This window comes from Crocodylus siamensis, chromosome 15, assembly GCF_052110815.1.
Source record: "Crocodylus siamensis isolate JL-2025a chromosome 15, ASM5211081v1, whole genome shotgun sequence".
Lineage (NCBI taxonomy): Eukaryota > Metazoa > Chordata > Crocodylia > Crocodylidae > Crocodylus > Crocodylus siamensis.
This window is the reverse complement of record NC_143409.1, coordinates 50,975,624-50,989,123: the sequence shown is the minus strand read 5'-3', so window position 1 is coordinate 50,989,123 and position 13,500 is coordinate 50,975,624. Positions and strand designations below refer to the sequence as shown.

The following is a 13,500-nucleotide window of genomic DNA, read 5'->3' as shown; positions in this document are numbered from 1 at the left end:
TGTCTGCACACGTGCCCAGGAGAGAGAAGATAAATTCCTCTTGCAAACGCAATTAGTTTGCCAGAGGTGATCTGAGCTTCAAAGCTCCACTCTCTGACCTTTGTTTGCAAACAAATACATCCTTTTGTGCCGACTGATGTCTGTGTGTCTGTGATCTCTGCGTTGCTTCCAGGGAAACAAACCGCCTTTGTGCAACACCTTGGTGGGGGCATTCTCTGGGGCTACCTGGGCACCCGGCCCAATCCAATTGTTCCCTGAGCCCACCCGGGAGCAGTGCCCAGCAGAATTCCAGCACGTGGGCTTGGCGAGACTGCCCTCCTCTCTCGCAGCTGGGGGACAAGCTGCCAGCTGCAACGCATCACTGAAAACTAAACTACATCTGGATACAGTTTAGTTTGCAATGATGCAAACTCATGAACCTCTCTCCAAATTGACCTACGTGTAATGTGACACCATTAAGCCACACAAATGACATTTGTACAAATGACAGTAACAACTGTCATGTGTACAAGTGCCCTAAAATGTACAAATCAGTGGGATTTTCCAGTTTGCTCACTTCAGACACTTGCATGTGGGGCTCAACCAGTGATGGTGAAGTAAACCATTTCCAGAGGACAAAATGTTGCATGTGGAAGACAGTTTCATGTGCTCCCTCTCTCTTTCTCTTTTCCAGGACATTGGTACCACCTGGAAAGAGAACATGGTTCCTCCTGCCTCTTCCTCAGCCTCCAAAATTTTGGAAGGGTTTTGGGGAGCAGGGAGCAGCTTTGTGCAGGTACCTATGAATTTAAATATACAGGTGGGGACATTTAAGGCTGCTACGAATCCACAAAGAGAGACACACACATGCCCTGGTTGCTATGGTATATGCCCAGTTATTTGTTATCCATGCATGTAGGACTATGGATCAAGGAATAGAATCTCGCCAGGTGCGTTAGTGCCTGAAAGGCCATGTAAATAGCCAAAAAATGACCACTTACATGGGCAAGAAAGAACAGGATGTCTGACCCATGGAACATAACTACTGATAGCAAAAAGAACGCCTTCCAGAGGTCAATGACTTCCCAACATTTCTCATGTTAGACTAAGCGATGGATAACACTATCTGCAAGGAGAGATAGAGAAACATGCATGTATGGGCCAAGAAAGAGAGAGGTTTTTGAGTGAGCACAGGGTGCTAAGGCTTGGGTATATGGAAGCAGGGAACAACAAGAGCCAGTGAGGAGAAATAGCCAGGAATAACTTGGCGGGACGGAAAGAGAAGGCTAGGAAATCCAGGACTGCACGAAGCAGAGAAGGAAAGGCGCCCCTGAGAGTTCTTAGGACACTCCCAGGACTCTGGTACGTCCTTCCTAACCCAGCGGTGAATAACTCCATCAATCCATTTTTCAACACCTAAGATTCGTCTCTCTCTCCAGGTATTTATGGTCAGTATCTACCTCCATAGTGCCTGAACAAATAAAGACTTACCTATTAACATGTAGTACTGGAGTCATGTAGACATGGTGGTCCAGGAAATACACGAGAGACAAGGATCTTTGTGAGTGGCAACTTTTATTGGACCAATTGCACGGCTGGGAGACATTTAGACAATCTTTCAGGCACAAAAATACTTAGACCTGAGGATGGGTATTTTGTGTCTAAAAGTTTGTCTAAATATCTCCCAACTATGCATTTTGTCCATTGGAAGATATCGCCCACAAACATCCTTATTTATTTATATACAACGTGTTCCTCACTCCACATTCTCCAATCAGCAGGGCTGGAGATAAGCACAAAGCTACCCCAAATGGACTGGGCATTGAGTCCATATACAGTGCAGTTCCTTAGGGCTCTGTGTTGGGACCAGTGTTGTTTAACATTTGTAAATGATCTGGAAAAATGGGATGAGTAGAGTAGTGAGATGGCTAAAATTTACCAAACACTTCTTCAAAGTGGTAAAGTCAAGGTGCACTGTGAGGAACTCCAGAATGGTCTGACACAATTGTGCAAGTGGGAAGCTAAATGGCAGATGAAATTAAGTGTAGATAAGTATAAGGTGATGCTTCTGGGCAAAAGTAACCCAACCTATACCTGCATTCATAAACGCCTCATGCCCCCCAAGGCTGGGAGGGCACAGCGACCACCCACAGGCAGTAGCGGTGGCAGGGGCTGAGAGGCATTCTGTAGAAGAGAAGGAAATCTCCTTCAGACTGAGAGAGCCCCACAAAACCAACTGCTTTAAGCAGATTGCACATCCAACCAAACCATCCAGGTCTGCTCCCGGAGACACCTGACTGTCTAAAACCCCCATATATCAAAGAGGGGGAACAGCACTGGCCTTCTAGAAGAGAAGCTGGCCTCTCTTGTAAGGAATCAATAACAAGGCACATTGATTAGGAGTTAACTTGTATGAGTTAATTACAGAGGTAGGTATGGATTAGTGATCAGAACATAGCACTGGACACTAGGAACTCCCAAGAGCTCACCCAGACCCCAGCATTAACTCCTTCTGCGCTCTTGGATGTATAAGAACGTGGCACAAGTCTCTTCAGGACACATAAACACAGAGACACTGGAGAGAAATGTGAGGTGAAGAGCTCTTTTGCAGGATGCATGCAATATAAAAGCTCTAATGTGGCTCATGGATCATTGTCTCCATTCTCTCACAGGAATTATGCAATGCAAGTCTTCATTCCTAAACGCCTTTCTGAACATATGGCACTCTCCCCCTAAGGATATCAAGCATTATTGTTAATATGGGGATCAACTCCCCATAAAAACCATTGCAGAGTCTCTTTCTGTTCTGGCGCAGGAGCCTTTGGAAAAGATGATGGCACTAGGACCCATACACCAACTCAGAGTTAAGGAAGTAGGTCTAAGCTGTGCTGAGTGAGAATGGTCCTCGCTGTACAAGCTCCGCACCATAACTTGTCTTCCTTGTTCAGCCTTCCCTGCACCTTCTCTGGATGAGATTGTTGCCTGAATATGGCTGAGGAATATCTACAGGGCCTATTTAGCTTCTGCAAAACAGGACACAGAAGACAAGGTTCACATAATGGCAAAGTATTTACAGAACTAATCAAAGGTCTCCAGAGACAGACTACAATACAAGAAGAATCTGGCTTGGGTACCATGGGGAAAAAGAGCTGCTGGAAAGGCCACATAAGTAGCAACTATTTGTCTTTATAAATATTAATGAATTCAACTTTGCTGTATTCCTAAAAGGGAGATATCTATGTCAGCCCATTCTGGAGTTAGGGATATTATGATCATCATAGTTCCATTCATGTCAATGCTAGATTACATCAGCTAAGGATCTGGCCCCTGAGAGATTAAGTGTCTGGTCCAAAGTCATCCAGAGCACCACAATCTAATCATTTCCTAGACACCTGTATGCCATGCTGCAGATGTGTTCAGACGATATCCCCATTAGACCGTACAGCTTCCTCTTACAAGCATCGTATCTTTAAAATGTATACACCAGGTCCTGTGCAATGGTGAATGCCCCTAAATCTTGTTGGCTTTATGGGAAGTTGCCAGAACTCCACCTTCTCTCAACATCACTGTGGTTCACTTTCATAGGGTGCAAATCTAAGGCATCAGTCATCGGCAGACCTAGAGTAAGAAAGCAACTCATAAAGAGCAGGGAACAGACCACAGCAATAAGCAAGCGACTGAAAAACAGGATAGATCCCATTACTCATGGCAGACAAACGGTATTAACACAAGAAACTGACTTCAGTAGGTCTGCTCATGTGAACAAAGGGCTCAAAGTCAAGTTCTCAACGAGACCAGGTTGCCAGCTTCTCCGATTCCCTAAGTGGAATTGCTGGTCCCACTCACGCCCCAGTACGAAGGTAGTAGTGTAATGGACCAGCCAGGCCATTGTTTTAATACTGGACTCTTTTCAACTCTATAGCCCCATTCATCTGAGGTTTTCAAAGCACCACACACAAAGGGCTGGTGTCATCCCTGCTTTGGAGACTGGCAAACTGAGGTACAGAGAAGTTAAACCAATGGCAAGAGTCAGCATTAGAAAACAGTCTTTGTAACTCCCCGTGCCCCATTCTAATCACTAGACCGCATTAGGTTGTTGCATCTTTAACTCCTTACCTTGTTCACTGAACAGAGATTTGCATTCCTTATGACATCATAGTACCTATCTGAAAACAAATCCACAGCAGGTGAGATCACCAGCTCACAGGTAGTTTGGCTTCAGTGACTAAATGATAGAAGGAAACACACTCAAGGCAATACAGTGAGCTCTCAAGGCCACTTGCTGCACCTCTGGCAACATTTGGTTCATGGTGGCAACCAATTCACAGGAGTCTTTTCTGCTAAAAAAACAAGACAATGTTTATTCAAAGTTTCTTCCTGGGTGTTTCTCTCTGGGCTGTCTGCTTGTTCCAGAATGGCCTTTGCGTTGGTGGTCGCCCAAGCTGGAGGAGAGTTGGCATGGATATTCTTCCAGAAGATCTGAAAGAAATGGAGCTTGAAACACAGCGTATGTCTACTTGCCTGCCCTACCCTTTGGACCAATTATCTCTCTACTTTACCAACCTGGAAATAACCAAAGGCTGGCTGGATATCCTGCGTATTAGCGTCAAAGTTGTTCTTTCTCTCCTCTGCTCTTTATCTGTACACTATCTTTGGATCAAATGGAAGCTGCATCAAAGAAGTGATGTGAATCCTGAAGTGAGTAATGTCCGTTACCAAACTCAAACGGTCCTAGCTCAGCAGAAACCAACTGTTTTGCCTGGAAGGCTGGAGAGGCAGTGCCCATTTGGGAATTCAGAAGCAGTAGAGGGTGGCAGTATTGCCACTGCTCCCCTGCTGCCAAGTTCCCCAACCATGGGGTGTCCCATGAGCCAGATGCCATGGTTCTGTGGACCACATCTGGCCCATGGGCCACAGGTTGAGCATGCCAGTCCCAGGTAGATTACAGTAGCGGTGCTCAATCTTTTGGTTCAATGAGTAAATGAGTGGTGTGGGGCCAATCCATGGGACAGATTAAGCCCTACACACCAGAATCAGACACTGGGACCTGGCACTGTTCCCTCCCATCTCCATGCACTGGGTCTGGGCACCAACCCCTCCACCGCCACATGCTGGGATTAGCGCCTGGCAGCCTTGCACCACCCACTCTGCCCCAGCATGCTGGATTTGAGCCTCAAGGGCCTGGAGTTGCCTCCTCTGTCCCATAAGCCAGGATTTGGCCCTAGGGGCCGAGCACCACCCCCTCCTGTCCCTACACCCTGGGGTTGGGTCCCAGAATCCTGGAACTACCCCCTTCCAGCCCTCCGTACCAGGATTGGGTCTCAAGGCCCTGGCACTGCCCCTTGCATGCTAGTTCTGGGCTGTGGAGCTCAACTGTGTCCCCGCCCAGCCCTTAGCACTGGGATGGGTCACTTGATCCAGAGCTCTGGTCCTGGGGCTCCCCAGCGGTCTGGACATCTGGCAGCATGATAGCAATGCCACTGCCCACCCTCCACTGCCAAATTTCCAGATCTGTAGGAAGCCCCATAGGCTGGATTACATGGCACTGCAGCATTGATCTGGTCCATAGGTCAAAGGGTGGCCACCCCTGGATTAAAGCATAGCACTGGAGATTCTTTCGGATTAAGAGTTATGACCTACATTCCTAAATCCATATTTGGACATTCAAATAAACAGTCTAGTTGTCAAAAATGAAGAGATTCAAGCTCTCCCACTGACTCTTCCTCGCTCTCCATGGAAAACCCACTATAAGCCCATACATATCCTGGAAGCTGCTACCATGAAGGTCTCCTTTTAGCTCCTGAATGTTAGAGACTGGGTTAAACCCTAGAATGGGCAATGGGGATGTGTTCAAGCACTTGACCTGCAAATGTAAAACTGGTGAGAGTTTCCAGTTGAAGAGAGGGGTAAGAAAAGGAGATTTTCTTTACAAGAAACTGCACAGAACAAATCTGTGGCAGTGGAAATAAGAGAGTCTAGGCCAGGGCCTGAGGCTGGCATAAACCAAATTAGCTCCATTGAAGTCAATGAGTCAGATCATTGTGTAAATCATTGTAAATGTCAATGGAGCTGGTTTACACTAGTTGAAGGTTTGGTCCACTGACACTTGAGTTTTTAAATAAAAAGAGATCTGGCCTGGTAGTCCGTGACTCTTGAAGAAAAGAATAACATTCCCCATGTTATGGGCTCTGTCTTTCCAGGTAGTAAGTCAGACCTCCACAGTTTCGCTTGCAACAGAACTCTATGGTCAGCACACCTCCAATGTGGAAAAAATGCCGTCGAGACTGGTGGCAAATACATCCAGGATGCTGAAATACCTGAAGCACAACTGCCACCATGAAAGGAAAGAAGTCCCACCATGGCAATTAAATAAAAGGAGAAAGGTGGAAGAAACTGAAGATGATGAAGACATCTTCCCTGCTTGTCCATATAACCACTGCTCCAGTGTGGACACTGTGATGCAGGAAGTGTAAATGGAAAAAGGGGCCGCTCCTTCTCTAAAAAAAGATAAAAAGCATATGTTTATGCTCCGATACTTGTTCTCCAAATTCTTTACATGGATGTTGTTAAGGAAGTCAGTGGGGGCACTGAATAGAAATCAATAGCTGTGTGTTTGACATTAGATCATTAGTTGATCAGTTCATCTAATGATGACAATTGCGAAGTTGAATTCTGTCATTGACAGAATAGAGTGGGAGGAGGGAAGCAAAATGGTCCAATTGAAAACAAAGGTTTCAACACTCGGGTGAGGGTGTTTTGAATTTCAAATATAAATGAAATAACACTATCCTTGGCAGAAGAAAGCCACCATTTCCCCCTACACTTTAGCTATACTGAGCCACGCTAACAATATGAAGCAGCTCAGGAGCTGGTCTATCCAATTAGCTGCAGCTCCCCTGGCAAAAAGGCAAGTGCCAGTATAGCACAGAGCTGGAGCAGTACTCTTGCTCCTGAGCACGTTCCAAGTGGCCAAGCAAAGGGGGCATGGTGGGAGAACTATGGTGGGGCTACAGTGAACCCTGGCTGCAAGAACAGGCCCTCAGGGCAGCAACTGTCAGGTGTAACAGAGCAGTTCTTAGACTCTGCTAAGTTGCCCCAGAGACCAAACAGGTCCATTGGTGAATTGTGTAGGTGAATTGCCTAGGAGCCACACCAGGAGGAATCAGCTTCACCCCTTCTATCTGATCACTGGCAGGATCAGGAAATCTGAGCCAGATTTTTCCTCTTCCCTAAGAGTTTCCTTACAGTCTGGTTAACTAGCTACCCATGGCCCATCCACAATGTCACAGATGAACACCTGGTCTCAGCAGCTGAAGGGGCTGATGACCTGAACAGCACAACACTTAGAATTCATGGGGCCAGATCTTCAGCTGGTGTAAATCTGCCTTACATCATCGATTCAAGTGGAGCTTGGATGACTTCCACCAGCTTAAGATGCATGCCCCCTTGGTGTCACCACGCAGGGTCCTGCAGGATGGCCGTGATCTCCAAGGCCCCCTTCCCATGCTACGTTGGCCCAAAGGGCACCCTCGATTCTCACCCTCCACGTCTTGGATGGTACATATATTAGGGAGGCTGCCTTTATGACTTCTTGGACACGGTTTTGCTGTACCCTGACCCCGTGGGCTCCTGGACCCTTTGTGGGTCCCATTCTGCAATGGGTGTTTTGGGGCACCCTAGCCTTATGGGCCATGCATGGCTTCAACCACCCCTTTACCATGCCCCAAACCTCACAGATGGAACTGACATTTGGTACAGCTGTGCATCTCAGGAGTTTCTCTCTCACCTGACCAGTCCAGGAAGTCCACTCACTCAGCCTGGCCATAGCGGCAGGCACTCTCTCAGGCCTTTTCACCTCGGAAAGTGGTTGCTACAATATCAGCTCCCAGTTCGACCAGAATTTTCAAAGTTTCTAGTTGTCCCCATGCAGCAGTACAGTGAAGGAGAGTAACCTGGGTGAGATGTGGAAGACAAGCCATCAAAAAACACACAGAATTTCTTTTCCTTGGGGTGTATTCTCATAATACTTCAGCAACTTCCTTCCTTACAGGATCCCTGAGTGATACATAGACAGCACACCTAAAATACAGAGCTGTTTGGATGAGAAGCAACCAACCAACCAGGACACAGCCCCCAGCTGGGGTAGGAGAGAACAGTGTGGCCAAGAGAATTTCTCAACGCGCCGTGCAAGGAGTCCATCACAGAGTGAGAGAGAAAAGGAGTCCAAAGTCTCTCGTGAGAACTTTATGGCAAGATTTATGGAGGAGAAAAGAAATTGAATTGCAGGAAATAAAACACATGTAGGCCGCTAAGTCAACAGAAATGGTTAAGGACTACTTAACAGCGGAGAGTTACGGGAGGGGAGCCAGGAAGAAGCCAAGACAGGAATGAGCAGTGTGGAGAGGTGGAGCTATGATGGTAGGTGGGGATCCAGGGCCAGCTTCAAACTTAATGAAGTCAATGGAAAGATTTTCATGGCTTCAGTGCTGTTTGGACCTAAGCAGCAGAACGAGTAGAAGAAGCAAGGGTTCCTAAATTCAGAGAGGTTGGGTTCACAACATCACGGGGATGGAGGGGGCCTCATGAGGTCATTTAGTCCAGCCTCCTGATCATCCCTGACTAACCCATCCCAGACAAGTGTTTGTCTAACTCACTCTTGAAAATCTCCAGGGATGGAGATTTCACAGCTCCTCTAAATAGCCCGTTTCAATGCTTGATCACCCTCCAGGTGAGAAAAGTCTGAGAATTTGAGGAGCAGTAGTCCAGGTCCTGTCCCAGGGAAGTTAAAATGAGTCTTTGCTTTGGCTTGGATAGGAGACGGAGCAGGGTGGGCGTGAGCAGGCATGGGGCCCACTCCTGATGCATTCCCCTGGCTGTTTTATCTTTCATGTCCACCCCATATTTGGCCAGCTCTGATGTGCACTCTCTCCAGCCATGTATGCTGCACACAGTAGGTCTCTCCTGATAACATCCTTTTCCAACAGCACTTGCATGGCCTTTTCATGCTTGGGGTCCTCTAGGTCCTCAAAAATCTGCTGTACGCCCTCCACTTCTCCCAAGAGAACAGGTCTCAGGAGAAGGTTAGCATACTCTGACTCCTCAGCCTCCTGTCCTGTATCTGCCAGCTCTATAGCCTCTGCTGGATCCATTTTTCTCAAGAGCAGGGGTTTTCAACCTTTTTTGATCAGTGTCTCCCCAGCAGCCGGATGCGGACCGGAGGTGGCACGTGGCCAGATACGGAGGCAGCTGCAGTGTGTGAGCTTCCCCAACCCATGTCCAGCCAGGTGGGCGGCGCCTGTGCGGGATGATGCACGGCGGCCCCCCGTACCCTTTAGGGCATTCTCAAGTACCCCCAGGGGTACATGTACCCATGGTTGATAACCCCTGCTCTAGAGCAATGCCTGACAAGAGACAAGGAATAACAGAGATGCCTGTAAAGCATCTGACTGCTTTTGTTATTTGCATATGCATATTTTTATACTCATCAAGATCATCCTCTTGGCCTCCTCCTCCAAACTGGGGAAAAAGAATACATCCAGCATTCACACCTGAACCAGATTCAGCTAAATGTATTTCTTTACCACGTTGACAAGAGCTTTGTGCTCTTGTGCTGATTTTCTTAAAGCCCCGGCTGCTGGAACCATAAGACTGCATTAAAATCTGAGCTTCCATTTAAAGAACAAAGTAAATTTCTAGTTTTTGTGACTGCAGAAGAAGGCTTAAATACAAGCAGCAGGTAAGCCGCAAGACTCAAAATGCATAAAGAAACTAGAACAACATATAATTTTTTTAATCATGATTTTCAAGTCCATTTCCTGATTTAGGGGCCTGGTTTAATGATTTTTGAACCTTTGAGGCTGTCAACACTGATTTTACAGTACTGTCACTATGCACAGTGATCTTGTAGGATATATTGAAAATACTACATTAGAAAAATAATTCAGACAAACCTAATCAAATTAACCATCAGCTGCATTAAGTACAGGCTATTGCACTCAATTAAGACTGATTCTTAATGTATTGATTTATTTATACACACACACACACACACACACACACACACATATGTTGTAATTATTTTGCATTTGTTATGTGTTATAACCTTTTGTAATAGGTGGCCATGTCCGCGTACGCCAGCTAGAGGCTTGCACAGTGTTTATGTAACAGGTGTAAGTGAATAAGAGACCCTAGGGCGGCAGTATAGAAGAAACGTGCGGTTGGGATTTTCCACACGGGGTTTCTCAAGGGAAAGCCAGGGTCTGTCAGTAATGTGACAGTCACCGCTCCGAGCCAATGAAGAAGTGCCACACGCGATTAGACCGCCCTGCATCACTGAGGGTATAAAAGACATTGCACTACGAACTTTGGGGTCTTTGCGCGCCCGACGGAACGTACTCACGGATCGGTTCGAGCGCGGCGCGACCTTCGGCCCGGCCAGCCGGAGGGGAGGACGCCAGACCCGCCTGATCCCGGCGACCTATCCTGGAGACACCTCGCCAGTATACGACAGCAGTCTCACGTGTCGCTAGGGCGCGGGAGACGTGGGTGTGTGCTCACTGGTGCACACAACACCATTGATTCTGTTTTGTTTTGCACCCCGTTAATAAAGTTGAGCCTGACCACCTATAACATCGCAGAGTGTGATCTGCTGTAAGCCCGACTATTGAAAGATCCTGTAACAATATACATGTACATACATATATATACATATATATATGTATGTATATAGCAGTGTTTAATTTTAATAATGGAAATATATTGGATAGATAGATAGATAGATAGATAGATTCATTTAGCCATGGAGAAATGTGGATTTGGGGTTACTTTTTTAAATCCGAAAAGTGGGGATTTTTTTTAAATCAGAGAAAACCAGGGTCCCTGCTCATCATAGGATCAGAGAGCAGTTTACAATGACTGGTTACATCTCACAGTCTTTGTGAGACAGGCAATGAACCCGCCAGCGACAAGCTTCTGCTACTATCCTTGCACCTGCTCAGCCTCGGGAGCGGTGCGAGGGCAGGGGAGGCTCTGGCGCTGGAACCGGAAGGCTGGCGGCTGCGGTGCCGCGGGCACGGCCCGACGGGTGGACACTTCCTGCTGTTGAGCAGACAGGCGGTGGCAGCTCTTGCTGGTCCCGGGAACTGGCTGTGTCTGTGTGTACGTGTGTACGCACGTGTGCCTTTGTGCGTATGCATTTCTGTGTGTGTGGTGTGTGCCCATATAACTACATGTGCCCTTGTGTGTGTGCATGCCTATCTATTCCTGTGTGTGCGTGCATCACCCAGAGCCAGGGTCACAGCCAGGGGATACGGGGCTAACTGAGACCTGACGATCTCATTGGGCTGAAGACACGAAGTCAGGGGTGCAGGGGCAACACGTGCCAAGAGGTTCCCTCTCTTGATTCTTTTTTCCTTTTTTTCAATACATATTTTGAAGGGGATTCATCTGCTCCAGGTGCTGATGAGCTAATGTAGCGGCCTCGCCTCTATCCTTTTCTTGTGCAAAGTGCCTGCAAGGTGCAGCCAACACCTTCTGTTCAGGCTCTTGCCAAAGGATCAATGGGGAGATACTGTTTGTACACAGCTGGGACATGACACCTGATGCTACCAGCCTTGTAACTCTAGCTTCCTCATCATGCTACTACCGGATAACTTGAGAAGCTTGCAATGGTGAAGGTAGAAAAACTGCAAGGTGGCTTCTCTAGGCAAAATATTCAGTTCTTCCTATATATAATGTGTTAGAGGACTATACCAGTATACATTTATCAGTCTAGCCACATGCAGGTTTTATCCAGGTTTGCAATCTAATTTACAGTGAACCAAAAGTAAAGTGGCACGATAAGCTTTGAACATTAGCAGGGGCAAGGGAGATCATATTATTCCCTGAAAGAGCTGAGGCAAAGGGCCTATGCTCAAGACTCTTGAGGACTCTCTGGACTCGCTCATATAACTAACAACTGAGTCCAGATCTTGTGAGTCCCAGTTCTGTCTTAACCACCAGATTATACTTTAGAAGTTTTATTTCAAACCCAGAATTTGCCCAGTCGCATAGATAGGTATAATCCTACTTTTTATGTCATGTCTCTTAATTGTTTGTGAAGTCCTTTGTGTTTCTTGGGAAAAACATCTGAGAGAATTACAACATGTTAGCGTGGTTGCTGTCACATCTTGAGCTCAAACGTTGATGAGCGATGCAATTAAACACCACAATACAGAAGGGAATGACTACCTAGAGTTTTGATAAAATTTAGTTTTGATATTGTCTTGATTTGTTTTTATTTCAAAAGAAGCATAAAAATGTCACTCCTCCCGAAGTTCCAAGTAACACTTAGGACTCAAAATGGAGGTTTTTTATTAGAATTGTTATTTTTCTTCTGTTCATTTAGCAGTGGTTTTCTGTAGCCAGTTTCACTGTTTTTTCCCATCTGTCCGTTTCTTCCTTGTTGTAAAGATCTATGATGAGTGTCAGAGAGAAGAATATCAACGGGGGACTAGAAATAAAACTATACATCAGAAAATAAAGAAATTTACTAAGTTAGATGCAGTTTTTAAAGGATGTTCTGTTAGGAAGAAGTGTTTCTTTTTTGTAGCTATTTAAAAAATCAAGTTTTTATACCCCTGAAAAATAAGTAGTATACTCCCCACTCGAATTAGAAATCAGTGCTTGGATGTCTGAGAAATATGCAAGTGTTAGTTTTGGTAACAATAAAAGTGCAATTACGTGAAATGAGTGAGAAACAGCATCAAGCAGCTTAATTGATATAAGTCTATGAGGCACTCGCTAGATTATGGCTTTTACTTTTAGGGGATAAAGCTGTCTTTAAGTTCTAGACACAAACTTGGATCTTGCACAAATATTGACCCTCCAGTGAAGTCTTAGGTCAGTGCTGCAGTGCTTAATAGGTGCTAACTTGGTGTGAATTTCTGGGCATTTCATATTTATGAAGAATAAATACAGCGTGACACATCTTGAGGCATGCGAGAGAATGGCCGGTACTGAAGAATCTTTCCTCCCTTGGTAACACAAAGTATTTTCAGATGTCCAGGGAGATGCACAGGTTACTGAACTTACGAGTGTGCGCCTACATCATCACGAATAGGCTAACTGTGTTGTAATTGATTGCTGGCAAGATGCTTACATCGTCTTGTGGCTTATTCTCTGCAACCAAGACATTGTTTATCTCAGCTGAAAATCTCCCAGCTGGAGAAGGACTCAGTCATCATAATACTTGGTGTTACCAGATTTGCCCGCTACTCTGGGGTGTACGAGAGGGATCCGAGTAACCGAACCCAGAACAGTAAATAAGCAAAACAAATTACTTCTAAAAACGTCATTTCAATCATTCCTTGCTCAATGGTGAAGGTTGCTTCCCTTTCCCCAATATACACTATCACACGTATATAAACACTCTGCCTAATAGGATATTTCACACAAAGCAAACATTTTCCTTAAGATGATCAATAAATCCAGCTAAATAGCTTCCATTTCATTGCTTTGATCAAAATGAAAAGCTTGGTGGGA

At 45.9% G+C, this 13,500-nt stretch overlaps 2 protein-coding genes across 2 annotated transcripts in view; both read left to right on the top strand.

Moving 5' to 3' along the window:
- Positions 1-1,454, top strand: part of LOC149852742 (uncharacterized) — a 32,584-nt gene extending 31,130 nt beyond the window's left edge. The window contains exons 4-5 of the mRNA XM_090028407.1: positions 674-775; positions 1,419-1,454. Coding sequence (XP_089884533.1) covers positions 674-775; positions 1,419-1,454 — 138 coding nt within the window. The remainder of the gene's footprint in view (positions 1-673; positions 776-1,418) is intronic.
- A 2,973-nt stretch (positions 1,455-4,427) lies between these two features.
- Positions 4,428-6,452, top strand: LOC149852741 (testis-expressed protein 50-like). Its single transcript, XM_090029848.1, has 2 exons — positions 4,428-4,677; positions 6,180-6,452. The coding sequence occupies exons 1-2, from the start codon at positions 4,438-4,440 to the stop codon at positions 6,450-6,452; spliced, it is 513 nt and encodes a 170-aa protein (XP_089885974.1). The 5' UTR covers positions 4,428-4,437.
- The last annotated feature ends 7,048 nt before the right edge of the window (positions 6,453-13,500 follow it).

Bases quoted from the DNA above. Each gene is read 5' to 3' on its own strand.
- LOC149852741 (XM_090029848.1), top strand. From the start codon at position 4,438: ATGGATATTCTTCCAGAAGATCTGAAAGAAATGGAGCTTGAAACACAG. The intron at 4,678-6,179 runs GTGAGTAATGTC...CTGTCTTTCCAG, and splicing joins GAAGTGATGTGAATCCTGAA to GTAGTAAGTCAGACCTCCAC.